General features: G+C 47.3%; 1 protein-coding gene across 1 annotated transcript in view; it reads right to left on the bottom strand.

The window, feature by feature from the left end:
* Positions 1-15,838, bottom strand: part of SF3B2 (splicing factor 3b subunit 2) — a 74,441-nt gene extending 58,603 nt beyond the window's left edge. Inside the window, exons 1-3 of the mRNA XM_040409906.1 lie at positions 15,758-15,838; positions 5,164-5,201; positions 3,355-3,402 (exon numbers count right to left, since the gene is read on the bottom strand). Of these exons, the coding sequence (XP_040265840.1) occupies positions 3,355-3,402; positions 5,164-5,201; positions 15,758-15,776 (105 nt within the window). The 5' untranslated portion in view covers positions 15,777-15,838. The remainder of the gene's footprint in view (positions 1-3,354; positions 3,403-5,163; positions 5,202-15,757) is intronic.
* Positions 15,839-20,422: the final 4,584 nt, after the last annotated feature.

Genomic DNA, 20,422 nt, shown 5'->3' with positions numbered 1-20,422 from the left:
GCAACACCTAAAGGGTTAACAAAGTTTGTAAAATCAGTTTTGAATACCTTGAGGGGTGTAGTTTCTTAGATGGGGTCACTTTTATGGAGTTTCTACTCTAGGGGTGCATCAGGGGGGCTTCAAATGGGACATGGTGTCAAAAAAACAGTCCAGCAAAATCAGCCCTCCAAAAACCAAACGGCGCACCTTTCACTCTACGCCCCGCTGTGTGCCCGTACAGTAGTTTACGGCCACATATGGGGTGTTTCTGTAAACAGCAGAGTCAGGGCAATAAAGATACAGTCTTGTTTGGCTGTTAACCCCTGCTTTGTTAGTGGGAAAAATGGGTTAAAATGAAAAATTAGGCAAAAAAATGAAATTCTCAAATTTCATCGCCATTTGCCAATAACTCTTGTGCAACACCTAAAGGGTTAACGATGTATGTAAAATCAGTTTTGAATACCTTGAGGGGTGTAGTTTTTTAGATGGGGTCACTTTTAGGGAGTTTCTCCTCTAGGGGTACATCAGGGGGGCTTCAAATGGGACATGGTGTAAATAAACCAGTCCATAAAAATCAGCCTTCCAAAAACCATACGGCGCACCTTTCACTCTACGCCCCGCTGTGTGGCCGTACAGTAGTTTACGGCCACATATTGGGTGTTTCTGTAAACGGCAGAGTCAGGGCAATAAAGATAGTCTTGTTTGGCTGTTAACCCTTGATTTGTTAGTGGAAAAAATGGGTTAAAATGAAAAATTAGACAAAAAAATGAAATTCTCAAATTTCCTCCCCATTTGCCAATAACTCTTGTGCAACACCTAAAGGGTTAACAACGTATGCAAAATCAGTTTTGAATACCTTGAGGGGTGTAGTTTCTTAGATGGGGTCATTTTTGGGTGGTTTCTATTATGTAAGCCTCGCAAAGTGACTTGAGACCTGAACTGGTCCCTAAAAATTTAGTTTTTGTAAATTTCTGAAAAATTTCAAGATTTGCTTCTAAACTTCTAAGCCTTATAACATCCCCAAAAAATAAAATATCATTCCCAAAACAATTCAAACATGAAGTAGACATATGGGGAATGTAAAGTCATCACAATTTTTGGGGGTATTACTATGTATTACAGAAGTAGAGAAACTGAAACTTTGAAATTTGCAAATTTTTCCAAATTTTTGTTAAAATAGGTATTTTTTGGTGCAAAAAAAAATATTTTTTTTGACTTCATTTTACCAGTGTCATGAAGTACAATATGTGACGAAAAAACAATCTCAGAACGGCCTGGATAAGTCAAAGCGTTTTAAAGTTATCAGCACTTAAAGGGACTCTGGTCAGATTTGCAAAAAATGGCCTGGTCCTAAGGTGTAAAAAGGCTGTGTCCTTAAGGGGTTAAAGGGCATCTGTCAGCAGATTTGTACCTATGACACTGCCTGACCTGTTACATGTGCGCTTGGCAGCTGAAGGCGTCTGTGTTGGTCCCGTGTCAGCTCCTCCTGCCTACAGATTACACTGCATTTTGTGGTGACAGGTTCAGGGGACAGCGTACTGTGAGAGGGAGTGTAGGAGACAATTAAGAGAACATCACTCTGGCTCTTAAAGAGGACCTTTCACCTGTATAAACAATGTGAACCGAGTATGCTGCCATGTAGAGCGGCGCCCGGGGATCTCACTGCACTTACTATTATCCCCGGGCGCCGCTCCGTTCTCCCGTTATAGGCTCCGGTACCTTTGCTTTTTAAGTTATAGTAGGCGGTGTCTTCCCTTGTCCTGTGGGCGTCTCCTTCTCCTAGGCTGCAGCGCTGGCCAATCGCAGAGCACAGCTCACAGCCTGGGAGGTTTTTTTCTCCCAGGCTATGAGCTGTGCGCTGAGATTGGCCAGCGCTGCAGCCTAGGAGAAGGAGACGCCCACAGGACAAGGGAAGACACCGCCTACTATAACTTAAAAAGCAAAGGTACCGGAGCCTATAACGGGAGAACGGAGCGGCGCCCGGGGATAATAGTAAGTGCAGTGAGACCCCCGGGCGCCGCTCTACATGGCAGCATACTCAGTTACCATAGTTTATACAGGTGAAAGGTCCTCTTTAAGGGGGCCCCACCATGTGTGACGGCCACTTAAAGGGGTTCTCCGGGCTTTTAATATTGACAACCTATCCTCAGGATGGATCATCAAAATCAGATTGGTGGGAGTCGACACCTGGCTCTCCCGCCGATCAGCTGCATAAAGGGAAGGCGCACAACATACGCACGCCGACTCCTTTGTCTCTTCCTGCTCGCTGCTGCTATGTCTATGGCGAGCAGGGAAAGAGAAGGGAGACAGCATGTGCGCACCTTCCCTTTATACAGCTGATTGGCCGGAGTGACCGGTGTCGGACCCGCCATCCATCTGTTATTGATGACCTATCCGGAGGATAGGTTACCAATAATAAAAGCCCAGAGAACCCCTTTAAGGGAACATCTTAAGCCTCATGCAGACGTCAGTGTTTCACGGACGTGTGCTGTATGTGATCTCCACGGACAGCACACGTCCCTATTCATTTTAATGTGTGTATTCACACATCAGTGTTTCAGCACGGTCCGTGGGTCAGTTTTTTTTACCATGGATGCATGCTCTATTTTGTCCGTGTTCACGGATCCATGACACCCATTATAGTCTATGGGTCAGTGAAAACCACAGATGCCATCCGTGTTTCACGGATCATTAACAAGAGATTCTTTGAAAATTATTTTTCAGCTGTTGAGTGTTACTGAAAGACGGATGCAACACGCACAGCAAAAAACGGACCCAACACGGATCTGTCACGGGAGAAAACACGGATTGAACACGGTCTGTGTTACCACTGATCCAAAACTGCCACGGACATCTGCATGAGGCATTATTGTGCGGCGCACACTTAGAGAGTATCATTTTGTGTGCGGACCATTTGAGGGAGGGGAGGGGGTGGAGTCATTTTGAGTTGGGGCACTAAGGGGCATCACTGCTGTGAGGTGGCACTAAGGGGATATACTTTTTTCAGGCTGTAAACGGATTACAGTCGTGGCTTTTTCTTAGGGGAACAAATCTATATAACTGAGTGTGCTACACCGCGCTGATGTTGTCCATCCTTACAGATCTTCATACAAAGACCCGGGTATGTGGATCTTTACAAAAACGACTTGAGTGCCCCTGATCTAGCATAATAATCAAAACCACCAAGCTCCCTGCATTACTAGGTCTGGGTCTCCATATCTACAAGTTAAAGAAAGAAGTAAAACAGAATGGAAGAGACGGGTAACATGCAGGCAAAATGGGCAGTTTTTCTTATGCCGTGTGTACGTAGCCCAAGAAGCGGCTCTGTCAGGAATATATTAAGAGGTCACACTTGGCTGGTCATGTAGCCCTCACCTGGGCCAGTCTGGAGTTGGTGGATGACATGTCACCAGCATCATGAGCCTAAAATTACACAATAGACAAAAAGATTAACATAAAAGAGAAGCAAGTCCTGGTGATATCGACAATGTATTAGGAAACATTCTCTCATCGTTCCCTGCGTGGCTGGTAGTGCGGGGTTATAACGGACCTGAATTAGGCTCCAATCAGCCATAACATTAAAACCACCTGTGGCAGAAAAGGGAAGCATGCGTCAGTCTGAGAACCGAAACAAAGGCAGAGGAGCCCTCAGTGACTAGAAGGATTCAAGCCGACCATAGAGCGTGATTTCTGTCACCCATAACTCTCCGCCATACATGTCAGCCTTGCACAACTGTGTCCAGCCGAAAGCCGGCATTTCTGCCGGAAACCATCCAGAGCCACACTGGATACCATTATGGTCCATGAGGTTTGTGGCTATGCTGGGTACGGTGAACTCTGGCGGGATCTTCCTCTGCCGGCAGATTTCACAATGCAGAGGTGAACGTGGGGTAACCATAACAATTCGGTCCTTGTCAAACTCACGCAGATACTTTTGCAACACATCAACTTTAAAAGGGAACCTGTCATCTACTTTCTGCTGAGCTCACTGAGGACAGCATACATTAGTGACAGAAACGCTGATGTCAGCGATGTGTCACTCATGAGCTAAAAGTCAGAGGTTGCTGAGAACCAGCATCATAATCATTTCAGCCCAGGCCTTGAAAAGAGTCAAATCTACCTGAGAAGAGTCCTGGTTATTCATGTATTCCTGCTCTCCCCGACCACCTGCTGATGATTGGCAGTTCTCTCCTAGAGAGAGAGTCTTCTACCTAGTTTTCTCCCTGTCAGTCATCAGCAGGTGGACAGGGAGAGCAGGAATTCATGAATAACCAGGACTCTTCTCAGGTGGCCGGGACTCTTCTTCCAGGCCCAGTCTGCAATGATTGTGATGATGGTTCTCGGCAACCACTTACATTTAACTTATAAATGACAGACCTCTGAAATCATCTCACCTGTCTCTACTTTAGGCAGCCGTTAGTATGGGCAGCATAAAGTTGATGACAGGTTCCCTTTAAGAACCGATTGTTCACTTTCTGCTTAATAAATCTTCAAAAGGTGCCATTGTCATAAGATAATCAATGTTATTCACCTCAAGAGTCAGTCGTTTTAATGTTATGGCTTGGTGATTGGTGTACATTAGACGAGCATGTCCTGTGTGCGGGAATCCCGTTCCGTGTGTGAGCGCGATTCTCGGCTCTGCTCGTTTGGCAGGAGCGAACGGCATTCTACTCATTTATAATACTGGGTGTCTCTGCCTGACCTTACTGCTACAGAATGATACAGACATAATGCTGTCAGTATAAGGGCTCATGCACACGACCATATGTATTTTGCAGTTCGATATTCGGCTCATGATAAATTCCCCCCGTGGAGTGAATTAGATCCATACATAGACACCCCAAGACCTAATTACAGAAGAACCTTGTATGTATGGATTGTATGCACACCACGAGGGAGATTTATCAAAACAGGTGTAAAGTAGACCTGGCTTAGTGGCCCACAGCAGCCAATCCGATCCCACCTTTCATTTTTCAGAGCTCCTTTGGAAAATGAGAGGTGGAACCTGATTGTTGGTTGCTATAGGCAACTTAAACCACTTTTACTTTACACCAGTTTTGATAACCCCCTCCCCAAATGTCTTTTGCTGTGCACTTCCTGAATCACCGCACTCTGTATGGACACCCTGTCAGTCCTATGTAAATACACACAACATGCATTATTGTGCTCGGTAAGACGCGTTACCTGTGCTGCGGTATGTTCCGTCATATCATCTCTCATACCTGAAATGACAGACAAGAACATTACAGACGGTGCAGCATTCATTCACACAGTTTAAATTATAACAAGACTTTAATACCATTAGGCCTCTTTCAGACGGGCATTGCGGGAAAAGATGTGGGTGCGTTGCGGGAACATGTGCGATTTTTCCACGCGAGTGCAAAACATTGTAATGCGTTTTGCACTCGCGTGAGAAAAATCGCGCATGTTTGGTACCCAGACCCGAACTTCTTCACAGAAGTTCGGGCTTGGGATCGGTGTTCTGTAGATTGTATTATTTCCCCTTATAACATGGTTATAAGGGAAAATAATAGCATTCTGAATACAGAATGCATAGTACAATAGCGCTGGAGGGGTTAAAAAAATAAATAAATAATTGAACGCACCTTAGTCCACTTGATCGCGCAGCCCGGCTTCTCTTCTGTCTCCTTTTTTGCTGTGTGCAGGAAAAGGACCTGTGGTGACGTCACTCCGGTCATCACATGGTCCATCACCATGGTAAAAGATCATGTGATGGACCATGTGATGACCAGAGTGACGTCACCACAGGTCCTTTTCCTGCACACAGCAAAAAAGAAGACAGGAGAGATGCCGGGCTGCGCGAGCAAGTGGATTAAGGTGAGTTTATTTATTTTTTTAACCCCTCCAGCCCTATTTTACTATGTATTCTGTATTCAGAATGCTATTATTTTCCCTTATAACCGCACCGCATCCACACTTGCTTGCGGATGCTTGCGATTTTCACGCAACCCCATTCATTTCTATGGGGCCTGCGTTACGTGAAAAACGCACAAAGAGAAGCATGCTGCGATTTTCACGCAACGCACAAGTGATGCGTGAAAATCACCGCTCGTGTGCACAGCCCCATAGAAATGAATGGGTCAGGATTCAGTGCGGGTGCAATGCGTTCAACTCACGCATCGCATCCGCACAGAATACTCGCCCGTGTGAAAGGGGCCTTAGGGAACCGTCCTCTCTGTGCCGTGTTCATTCCATACTGCGCTCCTGGAGACTGATCGCTGTCGACTTGCAGCTGTGTGTCAGAAGGAGCACCCGTCCTGAACTCCGAAACCTTAGGCTAAATGCACACGATCAGGAATGCCTGCGGAAAAGCTGCACCACAGGTCATGTACATTGTATTCTATGAGAATTTGAAATTCTCAATGCAAACAATGCAGATTTTTTTCAGCGCAGATTTTGACCTGTGGTGCGGATTTTTAAACCTGCAGCATGTTTATTTATTTTATTTTTCCTGACCAGATTTTCTCCATTCAATTAGTAAAATCCACATGCGGAAAATCTGCACCAAATGTGCACCAATTGTTTCTCCGTGTGCATGTACCCTTAGAGTTCGGCAATGTATAGTATAACACTGACATAATGCGGTCAGTGTTCTCCAATACATTCCAGAACTGTAAGGGTTACATCACATCATAAATCCCTATAATGCTATGCGACCCCGGCAGTGCTGGGAGGTCAGGACGGAAGCTGCTGCATACTCACGCTGCTAGTCCGGAGTGTGGAAGTCGCTCGTCTGAAAGGGGCCTTAGGGGGAGATTTATCTAAACTGGTGTAACAGAAAACTGACTTAGTTGCCCATAGCAACCAATCAGATTCCATCTTTCATTTTTCAGAGCTCCTTTGGAAAATGAAAGGAGGAATCTGATTGGTTGCTATGGGCAACTAAGTCAGTTCTACTTTACACCAGTTTAGATAAATTTTCCCCAGTGTTTCAGTCTGCCCCAAAGGGGAGCTGTAGAAAATGCAAAGTGTGAAACAGCACATTGGGGGTGATTTATCTCTTCCACAGTTTGGAGAGTAGTGACCACTAATGCCATCGCTTGTCCCCGTACAGACTCGTCGTTTGCTGACAGCAGAGTGCTTATTAGACAAACAGTGACTTAGGCTGTCAATTTATACTGCGGTCTTCATCCTTTCCAATGAGAGGAATGAAAAGGTTTTCTGCAACAAAATCTGCAGTGTGTGAACACACCCTTGGGTGCAGATTTTTCTGCTGCTGAAAATCCACAGCTGATCAGTCACTTGTGGACCCAGCCTTATTTGGGTTACATCTCCGCATGCTGTGATACAGGCGGCCGCTCTGCTCTTCAGGGTATACAGCAGCTCCCATGCACAGCAGCCAACAACCACTTTGGCTGAACTACAGGTCCAAGCTGAAAGAACTAGGAATGACATACACAGGAAGGCATGCAGCATCTGTATGACTGTCACCATGACAGAGGGGCAGTCTGTATCACAGCAAGGGGAGATGTCACCCAGTACACAGTGACATGATAGTCTATAATAATAATAATAATAATACAATTTATTTATATAGCGCCACCATATTCCGCAGCCCTTTACAAATTCATAGAGTTCATGTACAAAACAAAACTAACTGGCTCATATGCAACTCAAACACTAGGAGTCAGGGCCCTGCTCGCAAGAGCTTACAATCTATGAGGAACTGGGGGTGATTGTGAGTAGGATTTGAGCCATTATTGAACTGACAGGAGTGGTGCCGGCCGATCTGCTTCGGGTTTGGGACTACTAGAGGATCGAGTTCAGGCCAGAGGAGTTGGTGGGGGGAGGCTTACTCAGGGAATAGTCAGTTTAGGTAGCTTGGTATGCCTGCCTGAAAAGAGGTGTTTTTAAGGCACGTTTGAAGGTGGAGAAGTTGTGGATTGACCTAGTATTCCGGGGCAGAGTATTCCAGAGAGTAGGTGCAGCTCGAGAAAAGTCTTGAAGACGGGAGTGAGAGGTACGAATTATGAAGGTTATTAATCTTGGGTCGCTAACAGAACGGAGAACACGAGTAGGGTGGTAGATGGAGATGAGGGATGAGATGTATGGAGGTGCAGCACTGTGGAGAGTAGGAGTAGGGTGGTAGATGGAGATGTATGGAGGTGCAGCACTGTGGAGAGTAGGAGTAGGGTGGTAGATGGAGATGAGGGATGAGATGTATGGAGGTGCAGCACTGTGGAGAGTAGGAGTAGGGTGGTAGATGGAGATGTATGGAGGTGCAGCACTGTGGAGAGTAGGGTGGTAGATGGAGAGGTATGGAGGTGCAGCACTGTGGAGAGTAGGGTGGTAGATGGAGATGAGGGATGAGATGTATGGAGGTGCAGCACTGTGGAGAGTAGGAGTAGGGTGGTAGATGGAGATGTATGGAGGTGCAGCACTGTGGAGAGTAGGAGTAGGGTGGTAGATGGAGATGAGGGATGAGATGTATGGAGGTGCAGCACTGTGGAGAGTAGGAGTAGGGTGGTAGATGGAGATGTATGGAGGTGCAGCACTGTGGAGAGTAGGGTGGTAGATGGAGAGGTATGGAGGTGCAGCACTGTGGAGAGTAGGAGTAGGGTGGTAGATGGAGATGAGGGATGAGATGTATGGAGGTGCAGCACTGTGGAGAGTAGGAGTAGGGTGGTAGATGGAGATGTATGGAGGTGCAGCACTGTGGAGAGTAGGAGTAGGGTGGTAGATGGAGATGAGATGTATGGAGGTGCAGCACTGTGGAGAGTAGGGTGGTAGATGGAGAGGTATGGAGGTGCAGCACTGTGGAGAGTAGGGTGGTAGATGGAGAGGTATGGAGGTGCAGCACTGTGGAGAGTAGGGTGGTAGATGGAGAGGTATGGAGGTGCAGCACTGTGGAGAGTAGGAGTAGGGTGGTAGATGGAGATGAGGGATGAGATGTATGGAGGTGCAGCACTGTGGAGAGTAGGGTGGTAGATGGAGATGTATGGAGGTGCAGCACTGTGGAGAGTAGGGTGGTAGATGGAGAGGTATGGAGGTGCAGCACTGTGGAGAGTAGGAGTAGGGTGGTAGATGGAGATGAGGGATGAGATGTATGGAGGTGCAGCACTGTGGAGAGTAGGAGTAGGGTGGTAGATGGAGATGTATGGAGGTGCAGCACTGTGGAGAGTAGGAGTAGGGTGGTAGATGGAGATGAGATGTATGGAGGTGCAGCACTGTGGAGAGTAGGGTGGTAGATGGAGAGGTATGGAGGTGCAGCACTGTGGAGAGTAGGGTGGTAGATGGAGAGGTATGGAGGTGCAGCACTGTGGAGAGTAGGGTGGTAGATGGAGAGGTATGGAGGTGCAGCACTGTGGAGAGTAGGAGTAGGGTGGTAGATGGAGATGAGGGATGAGATGTATGGAGGTGCAGCACTGTGGAGAGTAGGAGTAGGGTGGTAGATGGAGATGTATGGAGGTGCAGCACTGTGGAGAGTAGGGTGGTAGATGGAGAGGTATGGAGGTGCAGCACTGTGGAGAGTAGGAGTAGGGTGGTAGATGGAGATGAGGGATGAGATGTATGGAGGTGCAGCACTGTGGAGAGTAGGAGTAGGGTGGTAGATGGAGATGTATGGAGGTGCAGCACTGTGGAGAGTAGGAGTAGGGTGGTAGATGGAGATGAGGGATGAGATGTATGGAGGTGCAGCACTGTGGAGAGTAGGGTGGTAGATGGAGATGTATGGAGGTGCAGCACTGTGGAGAGTAGGGTGGTAGATGGAGAGGTATGGAGGTGCAGCACTGTGGAGAGTAGGAGTAGGGTGGTAGATGGAGATGAGGGATGAGATGTATGGAGGTGCAGCACTGTGGAGAGTAGGAGTAGGGTGGTAGATGGAGATGTATGGAGGTGCAGCACTGTGGAGAGTAGGAGTAGGGTGGTAGATGGAGATGAGGGATGAGATGTATGGAGGTGCAGCACTGTGGAGAGTAGGGTGGTAGATGGAGAGGTATGGAGGTGCAGCACTGTGGAGAGTAGGGTGGTAGATGGAGAGGTATGGAGGTGCAGCACTGTGGAGAGTAGGGTGGTAGATGGAGATGTATGGAGGTGCAGCACTGTGGAGAGTAGGGTGGTAGATGGAGATGAGGGATGAGATGTATGGAGGTGCAGCACTGTGGAGAGTAGGAGTAGGGTGGTAGATGGAGATGTATGGAGGTGCAGCACTGTGGAGAGTAGGAGTAGGGTGGTAGATGGAGATGAGGGATGAGATGTATGGAGGTGCAGCACTGTGGAGAGTAGGGTGGTAGATGGAGAGGTATGGAGGTGCAGCACTGTGGAGAGTAGGGTGGTAGATGGAGAGGTATGGAGGTGCAGCACTGTGGAGAGTAGGGTGGTAGATGGAGAGGTATGGAGGTGCAGCACTGTGGAGAGTAGAGTTGTTGCGATACCAAATTTTTGATTCGGTTTCGATACCATGAAAAAGTATTGCGATACTCGATACCATTCGATACCACGCGAAAAAAATAAACAAAAAAAGCCACGTGCATTCCTCATTTTTAAAAATGGCGAATCGCGCAGTTTTTATTTTATTTTTTCTGTTCCGGCATTCACCACCTAGATTTTTTTTTTATATTTTAATAGTTTGGACTTTTCTGACGTGGCGATGTAATATGTTTATTTATATATTTTATATGTGAAATTGGGAAAAGGGGGGTGATTTATACTTCATATTTTAGTGTTTTTTTTTTTTCACTTTTTATTTAATAACTATTTCCCCCCTTAGGGGCTAGAACCTGGGATCTTTCATCCCTTTTCCTATTCACCCTGATAGATCTCTATCAGGGTGAATAGGACTCCACACTGTCCCTGCTGCTCTGTGCTTTGTGCACACAGCATCAGGGATGTTACCATGGCAACCAGGGCTTCTGTAGCGTCCTGGCTGCCATGGTAACCGATCGGAGCCCCAGGCTTACACAGCTGGGGCTCCGATCAGAAGCTGCCACTGCACCACCAATGAGGGGGAGTGGAGAGGTCCCTGTGGCCACTGCCACCAATGATTTTAATACTAGAGGGTTGAGAGGGGCCGGCGCACTGTGCCACCAATGATTTTAATGGGATGGGGGGATTGAGGGGGGGGGGCACACTGCACCACCAATGATTTTGGACCACCGCTGATCGCAGCTCCCTGTCAGGGGCAGGGTGCCGGCAATGCGATTCTGCTGCCGGCACCCGCCTCCTGTATGTGTTAAAGACTGACTACTGTATATGAGTCCAGACTTTCACTATTAGGCCACACAGAGCGGCGCCCAGCGATGTCTCAGCACTCACCATTTAGTCCTGGGCGCCGCTCCGTTCGCCCGCAGTGCCCCATTACTGTCTCCTCTCCTGCTCCACATGCTGCTGATTACTATCGGAGCGATGGGAGGAGACATCAGCTTCACTAGTGGGCGTTCCTTCTCCCTGGCTGTAGCGCTGTCCAATCGCAGCGCAGGGAAAAGGAACGCCCACTAGTGAAGCTGATGTCTCCTCCCATCGCTCCGATAGTAATCCTATCATTGGTGGCGCAGTGCGCCCGCCCCTCCTCCGCCCCTCTCTTCTCATTGCCGCCCCTCCTCCACCCCCTCTCTTCTCATTGCCGCCCCTCCTCCGCCCCTCTCTTCTCATTGGTGGCAGCGGCAGCAGCACAGGGGGAGGGAGGACAGCTTCCTTCTCCCCGTGCTGCTGAGAGAGAACATGAGCGCGCCGATAGCAGCGCTCATGTTCAGAGATACTAGACTGCGCAGCAGCGCAGCCCAGTATCGAAAAAACGGAAATCCCGGTATCGTATCGATACCGGGACAAAAGTATCGATTGGGTATCGAAATTTCGATACCCGCAACAACCCTAGTGGAGAGTAGGAGTAGGGTGGTAGATGGAGATGAGGGATGAGATGTATGGAGGTGCAGCACTGTGGAGAGTAGGGTGGTAGATGGAGAGGTATGGAGGTGCAGCACTGTGGAGAGTAGGGTGGTAGATGGAGATGTATGGAGGTGCAGCACTGTGGAGAGTAGGGTGGTAGATGGAGATGTATGGAGGTGCAGCACTGTGGAGAACACGAGTAGGGTGGTAGATGGAGATGTATGGAGGTGCAGCACTGTGGAGAGTAGGGTGGTAGATAGAGAGGTATGGAGGTGCAGCACTGTGGAGAGTAGGGTGGTAGATGGAGATGTATGGAGGTGCAGCACTGTGGAGAGTAGGGTGGTAGATAGAGAGGTATGGAGGTGCAGCACTGTGGAGAGCTTTGTGGGTGAGAAGTTTGAACTGTATTCTGTGGTGGAAGGGCAACCAGTGAAGTGACTGGCACAGACTAGTAGCGTCAGTGTAGAGGTTGGATGGATAGATGAGCCTGGCTGCAGCATTTAGGACAGACCGCGATGCTAGGCAGGCTCGTCCCCATCTGCCATTGGCTGCTCCCCCTGAAGTAAGTGGCCATGCCATCAGCGCAGAGGTCAGTGACAGGTTCTGGGACTTTAGAGCTTAGAAGGGAATGAAAAGTGTCAGTCTTTTTGGGTTATTTGAGAGTGAGGAGGTGAGAGAGGTGAAGTACTTTTGTTTGGCACTGTTGAAAGCCAAATTATATGTTTTGAGCATAAATTTATAATGGAGGAAGTCTGCGGATATTCACGATTTTCTCCATAAGCGCTCTGCACATCTGGAGTAGCACTGTACAAAACGTGTTTCAGGTGTGTGCCAGGGTTGTAGTGTTGTGTGTCAAGAGGGTCGGATTGATAATGGAGCTACTTCATCTAGGGTGGTTTTGAGGGTCTGGTTGTAATGACTGGAAGCCAAGTCTGGACAGGGGGGGGGGGAAGGGATTGGGGTAAGAGCTAGTTGGAGGGTGTTAATAAGTTGCTGGCAGTTAATGGTGTATAGGTTTCTGTAAGTGTGAAAAGATTGCCATGAGAAAAGCGAGAGGTCTTTATGGTAAATGAAAGAAGATTGTGGTCAGAAAGTGGGAAGGATAAGTTAGTAAACTTTGAGACTGAGCAATGACGGAAGAAGACTAGATCAAGTGTATTGCCCTGTTCATGCGTGGCAGAGGAAGTAAGTTGTGATAGACCGAGAGAGGAGGTTAAAGAAAGAATGGGGAGGTATAATCATCAATGGGGATATTAAAATCACCCATAATAAGAGTTGGTGATTCAAAGGATAGGAAGTCAAGCTGCAAAATGATCCAGAAATTGTTGGGGGGAGCCTGGGGGACGATAGACAACTGCAACTCTCCGGGGGAATGGATGGAAGAGTCTGATGGTGTGAACCTCAAAAGAGGGGAATGTGAGAGAGGGTACAGGGGGAAGGACCTGAAAGGTGCACTGTGGAGAAAGTAGTATGCCTACTCCTCCACCGTGCCTGTCATCAGGTCTGGGAGAAGTGAAGTCCACCATAGGATAGGGCGGCAGGGGAAGCAGTGTCAGAGGGTGGAAGCCAGGTTTCTGTAAGGGCCAGCAAGTTCAGAGAGCGTGAGGGGAAGAAGTCGGGGATTGTGGGTAGTTTGTTTCGAACCGACCGTGCGTTTCAGAACGCGCAGTTAAAAAACACTGGAGAGGATGTGCAGCAGAGGCAGCACTACGTTTTTTCCAGAAGAGTAAAAATAAGCTTCTGACCATTTTCTAGGCGTATTTTTTACCCGAGGAGGAGTACAAAAGTTGCAGTAACTCAAACACAGAATACTCGCTCACGACTGTGTTGGAGGCTGCGTTTCGAGCCTCTGGTGCAGATTTTGTCGAATGACCAGACAAAGAAGCCTTATATGCAGCACTTTTTTGTCAGGTATAGTCGGAGGAGTCTGCTCAGCTTCTTCCCTGTCAGGAAGGATACAGGTTTTCTTTCTGCTGAACTTTGCAGGATGGAGAAACGTGGTACACTACGCTTTACCATCCTGCAGAGTTCTGCTAAAGAAAAGTATGGCATCTGTTTGAGGCGTCCGTTAATGCATACGGTTTGTGTATACGTTGAACGTATCACAAAAAGCCAGACTTACGCGCCCGATCCAGCACTTCTGCTATTTTTGTTGCTCTGCTCATCTAATGGAGCAGAACAACAGAAATACATAGCGCTGGTGTGAACGTGGCCTAAGAGGTGGAACCATTACCATTACTAATCTAAATACCATCAGGCAATTATAGCCAAGGGATAAAGTCCAGTCCAATATCGCGGAATTAACCCTGGACTCTCCCTCTTGGCTATAATAGCCTGCCTGCATTCACTACATGTATCAGTGTGTGGTGCATGATGATCACACACTACTGACACCTTGATGTCCGGGGCTGTTTGTCACCTCTGAGGAGTCCTCTTCAGCTCCTCTGCCGCCATGTTTCCTGGGGTCCTTGTCCAGCGCGCCCGCTCTCCTTATTGTAGAAACTCCGGGGAGCTAGCCCCTCCTGCTTCCCCTCGGCTCGGTGCTGTATGGCTCTGGCACCCGCCCAAACCAACCAATAGCATAGCTCCTTACTGTACGGAGCTTTGCTATTGGTCATTTCAGGCACAAGCAGCATCGCCGCGTTCCCGTGCCATTCACAGCACACCCTGCGCTGAAGAATGTGGGGGGAAAGTCTAAGTCTACTTTCACACAGGCGTTTTGGCTTTCCGTTTGTGAGATCCGTCCAGCGCTCTCCCAAGCGGTCCAAAACGGATCAGTTTGCAGTCTAATGCCTTCTGAATGGAAAAGGATCCGCTAAGAGTGCATCAGTTTGTCTCCGTTCTGCCTCCATTCCGCCCTGGAGGAAGACACCAGAACGCTGACTGCAGATGAAACTGGGCCAAACGTTTTCACGTTCCGTTTTCACTGACACAATTTGCACAATAGAAAACGGATCCGTCCTCCATTGACTGTCGATTCGCATAAAACTTCGCTCCGTACAGTATTAGTATGTATTGACTCCGATGAGCCAAATGTATTACTTCAATAATAATTATTACTGTAAAAAGCCTTGATACAGAACTCGGGTTTGGTTCCAAGTGGTACAGTATTACAACCAAGTCGACTTCAGATGAAGCGTCTCATCCCTAACCATAGACGGTCGTGTGACATTGCTGTCTAGCCCTAGAGGGGTTATCTAAGACCTATAATGAGCCCCATATGCCGGAGCTTCTCACAGAGGTTGTACTTACCTCGCTCGCCAGCGCAGCCGCCGCTGCATCCCCCCCCCATGATGCAAGGGAGGCTCATTCCCCTGGCGGCCTGCTATTGGCTACCCCAAACCTACCCCCAAAGCCAGATGTTTTCATCTGCACGACGGGAAGATGCAGCGGCAGCCGGTATGAGAAGGAGGTACAACCTCTGTGATAGGCCGTGGCATAGGGGGGCATTATCACCCCTTTAATGTATCCCTGCCTCAGCATACACCCTGCTGCAGGGGGGGGGGGGGGGGGGGGGGTCTAAATCAGGCATTAGACAGGGATACCCCTCTACAATGAGTGTGCCTCACATAGGGTCTCTCAGGCTTAAGATGTCATTTGAAAAATAAAGGCAATGGGTAACACCTTACACGTTCTCTTGCACTGGTTCTGATGACTTCCCCACCCGGCAGAGGACACATAGTGGTACAGTCCACAAACCCCATAGCCCTACAAGACTACAATAACCAAGGGCGGGAAGGAAGAGACCATAGTAAGAGGGGGTTCACCACGGATGCCCAGCGGCCTCCTCTACATAATGCAGTATGAGTGGCTGGATGCCTCCCCCTGCCAGCCACCATCTGACCCCTCCATGCAGCCGTGCCCGGAACCAGCGTTCACGCCCATGGCTGTAACGGGCAGACGTGGACCCGCTCAAATACCCGGCTTTACTCACCGTCTGCGATTTCCGCCATGTTCCTGATCTACCTGTGTGGCGTCTGTGTCCAGAGTCGCGGAATCTACGTCATCGTAAGCGACCAGCGGAAGAGGCGGTACCACGTGGAGTCAGTGGAACATGTGGAAGCCATGTTTGTTGAGGGCAAGTCAGGATGACTAATGGTATCGTTTATTACAAGTTTACAGCTGGGCACAGGCAGAGACACATCCAGCCAGTGTCCTGCCAGTGGCGCTCTTGTAACGGTGACTTTGTCCCCATAGAGCCGTGGCCATATAAAAGCATCAGTAAGCATTCTCCTTCAGTCTTCAGTAGTTTCCACAGCATATGACCCAATCCCCCCTCTTTTGGAGGGACAGACCCCATCTAGGATAAAAGTCTCTTTTTAAGGGTACGGGTACACAATGACATATGTCGCGCAACAAAAAGGGTACAACTACACTGAGACAACGTTGCTCGACATTTATGTGGCACCAATGTGGCGCAACATTTTATTTAATAATAGTCAATGGTCGCAAAGCGAAAGAGAGAGTGGGTGTCCAGGGGACCCGGAGTAACTGGAGGCGCCAGGGGATGGGGGGGGGGGGGGGGGGGGCAGAGGAAAGGCTGCTGCGCAGGGTCAGCCCTGCAGAAGAGTCTGCAGGTGAATGAAGATCAGTAACAAGGGGGGGGGGGGACAACACTCCCAATCTCACTCCAAGCAGACCCTGGAAAAGCGCCAATCAATAGGGTGGGAAGGACGTTTGGGCTTGGAAACAAATAATTGCGAGATATTGTGTGGATAATATAAGGCAATAAAAAACAAAGGTATGGATTATAATCAATGGGTATAGAAAACGATGGGATAAAATAAAATAAAAAAATATATAAAGATATATAGTATCACTTTAAAAATGGTGTAGCCTTAAAAAATCGCCACAGTTCGTGGCGAATAAATGCACAAATGAATACATTTCGGTGTAAGTCTGCACATTAAGATGTTATTCACTTCACGGGGGGGAGGGTGTTTACTCGGATAAGCATAATACACCGGTAAACCAATACCCCCCCAGCCAGGTTCTCCTCAAGATGGTGAAAGATGAAGGCAGCCATAGTCAGGAAGCTTCTGTTCAAATTTATTTTATTTAGTGTATAAAAACTGGCTCAACGCGTTTCAGGACGATGTCCCTTCATCAGGAGTAGTATTACTTGTGATGTGGAATGGGGGGCTATATTATGGCCTGGGTGTTGGGCTGATTACCTGAAAAATGCGCCAAAAAGAGGGAGTGGTCAAAAAGGGCGCCATTAGTCAAGAGTGTGGTGATGTCACCTGTAGGGGTGGAGTTAGGTGCGGTGGAAGTATGGATAACAGATGGTGGGGGGAAATTATAAGAGCAAGAAGGTCAAGCTCATAGGTGTCGATTGAAATGGAATCTATATTAATCTATAATAGTCTATATTAATCCAAATCATATAGGGAGTTACTATGTTTTGGGGTAAAAATGATCAGATGTGGCAAGGGGGGGGTGTTGAGAGAGAGTGGATGTGTGTAAAGTTGTACAAGGGGTGTGTGGGGGTGGATAGGATGTTTGATGCTCATCAACAAGATGTGTATATATGATATTGTTCAAAAAATAAAAAATTGTACAAAAAATATATACATAAAAAGGGGGTTGTATATATGTATATAAAAATGTGTAATAAAAATGTGTAATGAAAATATATATAAAGAAAAATATGTAATCAAAATATATTATAAAAATATATATTAGAAAATTATATTGGACATGTCACAGATATAGTCGTGGCCAAAAGTTTTGAGAATTACATAAATATTGGAAATTGGAAAAGTTGCTGCTTAAGTTTTTATAATAGCAATTTGCATATACTCCAGAATGTTATGAAGAGTGATCAGATGAATTGCATAGTCCTTCTTTGCCATGAAAATTAACTTAATCCCAAAAAACCTTTCCACTGCATTTCATTGCTGTCATTAAAGGACCTGCTGAGATCATTTCAGTAATCGTCTTGTTAACTCAGGTGAGAATGTTGACGAGCACAAGGCTGGAGATCATTATGTCAGGCTGATTGGGTTAAAATGGCAGACTTGACATGTTAAAAGGAGGGTGATGCTTGAAATCATTGTTCTTCCATTGTTAACCATGGTGACCTGCAAAGAAACACGTGCAGCCATCATTGCGTTGCATAAAAATGGCTTCACAGGCAAGGATATTGTGGCTACTAAGATTGCACCTCAATCAACAATTTATAGGATCATCAAGAACTTCAAGGAAAGAGGTTCAATTCTTGTTAAGAAGGCTTCAGGGCGTCCAAGAAAGTCCAGCAAGCGCCAGGATCGTCTCCTAAAGAGGATTCAGCTGCGGGATCAGAGTGCCACCAGTGCAGAGCTTGCTCAGGAATGGCAGCAGGCAGGTGTGGGCGCATCTGCACGCACAGTGAGGTGAAGACTTTTGGAAGATGGCCTGGTGTCAAGAAGGGCAGCAAAGAAGCCACTTCTCTCCAAAAAAAACATCAGGGACAGATTGATCTTCTGCAGAAAGTATGGTGACTGGACTGCTGAGGACTGGGGCAAAGTCATATTCTCTGATGAAGCCTCTTTCTGATTGTTTGGGGCATCTGGAAAAAGGCTTGTCCGGAGAAGAAAAGGTGAGCGCTACCATCAGTCCTGTGTCATGCCAACAGTAAAGCATCCTGAGACCTTTCATGTGTGGGGTTGCTTCTCATCCAAGGGAGTGGGCTCACTCACAATTTTGCCCAAAAACACAGCTATGAATAAAGAATGGCACCAAAACACCCTCCAACAGCAACTTCTTCCAACAATCCAACAACAGTTTGGTGAAGAATAATGCATTTTTCAGCACGATGGAGCACCGTGCCATAAGGCAAAAGTGATAACTAAGTGGCTCGGGGACCAAAACGTTGACATTTTGTGTCCATGGCCTGGAAACTCCCCAGATCTTAATCCCATTGAGAACTTGTGGTCAATCCTCAAGAGTCGGGTAGATAAACAAAAACCCACTAATTCTGACAAACTCCAAGAAGTGATTATGAAAGAATGGGTTGCTATCAGTCAGGAATTGGCCCAGAAGTTGATTGAGAGCATGCCCAGTCGAATTGCAGAGGTCCTGAAAAGAAGGGCCAACACTGCAAATACTGACTCTTTGCATAAATGTCATGTAATTGTCGATAAAAGCCTTTGAAACGTATGAAGTGCGTGTAATTATATTTCACTACATCACAGAAACAACTGAAACAAAGATCTAAAAGCAGTTTAGAGGCAAACTTTGTGAAAACTAATATTTGTGTCATTCTCAAAACTTTTGGCCACGACTATATATATATATATATATATATATATATATATATAAACCAAATATTAAAAAACATTATAAATAAAATTATAGGATATATATCAAATGGATTCTGTCACCAGGATTAACGCTATGTAGATATTTATATGTGCCCATTAGTCTTCATGCAGTGTTTACAATGATCCCTCTGTTTATGACCTGTGTGCCTTATACTCTTATAAAAACCGATCTTACTCATATGTCAATCACCTCTGTCAGGAGCCCAAGGGGTTGTCCCACGATCTCCTGGAGCCCAGCACCGCCCATCGATCCAGAGCCCAGCACAGCCTACTACTTAATTTATTCACTCCATTATCCCTGACGTCATGTAATCTCTGCTCCGTAGTTTCGCGCAGGCGCAGTGGACACTGTAGTCTGCGCCCGTGCGGACTACTGGCACCGGCTCCCACTTGTCCATTGCGCATGCGCCGGCTCCCTGCGCACCCCGATCGGACCGGAAAAGTCTTTCTTTCTCTGCGCAAGTCGGTCACAATTGTCAAAGGAGCGCTTGCTGCCAGAAGATTCCTCCGCTTAGGACCGACTTGCGCAGAGAAAGAGTCTTTTCCGGTCCGATCGGGGTGCGCAGGGAGCCGGCGCATGCGCAGTGGACAAGTTGAAGCCGGTGCCAGTAGTCCGCACGGGCACAGACGACAGTGTCCACTGCGCCTGTGCGAGACTAGGGAGCAGAGATTACATGACATCAGGAATAATGGAGTGAAGAAATTAAGTAGTAGGCGGTGCTGGGCTCCGGATCGATGGGCGGTGCTGGGCTCCAGGAGATCGTGGGACAACCCCTTGGGCTCCTGACAGAGGTGATTGACATATGAGTAAGATCAATTTTTATAAGAGTATAAGGCACACAGAGCATAAACAGAGGGATCATTGTAAACACTGCATGAAGACTAATGGGCACATATAAATATCTACATAGCGTTAATCCTGGTGACAGAATCCCTTTGAAATATATATGTAAAAGTATATTCAATACATTTGTAAAGTAAATTTGTATTGATTGTGATGAAGTGTATGGGGATCCGTAGTGGTGTGTTGGAATAAGGATGGTGTGGCAGAGGATGGACGTGGAGGGAGTAAATGTATGTGGTGTTGTGGGTGGGTGTGTGTGCACGGTGGGTCAAAGGTGTTTGCAATGGATATATGTGAACAGATGATACATTATAAATTGTAAAGATATAAAGATAATGTGATGAGTATGTAAGGGTGTCTGAGATGGTGTGGGTGATTGTGTGCTGGAAAATGTGTTGTGGAGTGTGTGTGGGTGCACGTGTGTTGGTGAGTGATGTTATGGTTGGGGGTG

Source organism: Bufo bufo, chromosome 10 (genome assembly GCF_905171765.1).
Source record: "Bufo bufo chromosome 10, aBufBuf1.1, whole genome shotgun sequence".
NCBI lineage: Eukaryota > Metazoa > Chordata > Amphibia > Anura > Bufonidae > Bufo > Bufo bufo.
This window is presented reverse-complemented; position numbering and strand designations above follow the sequence as displayed.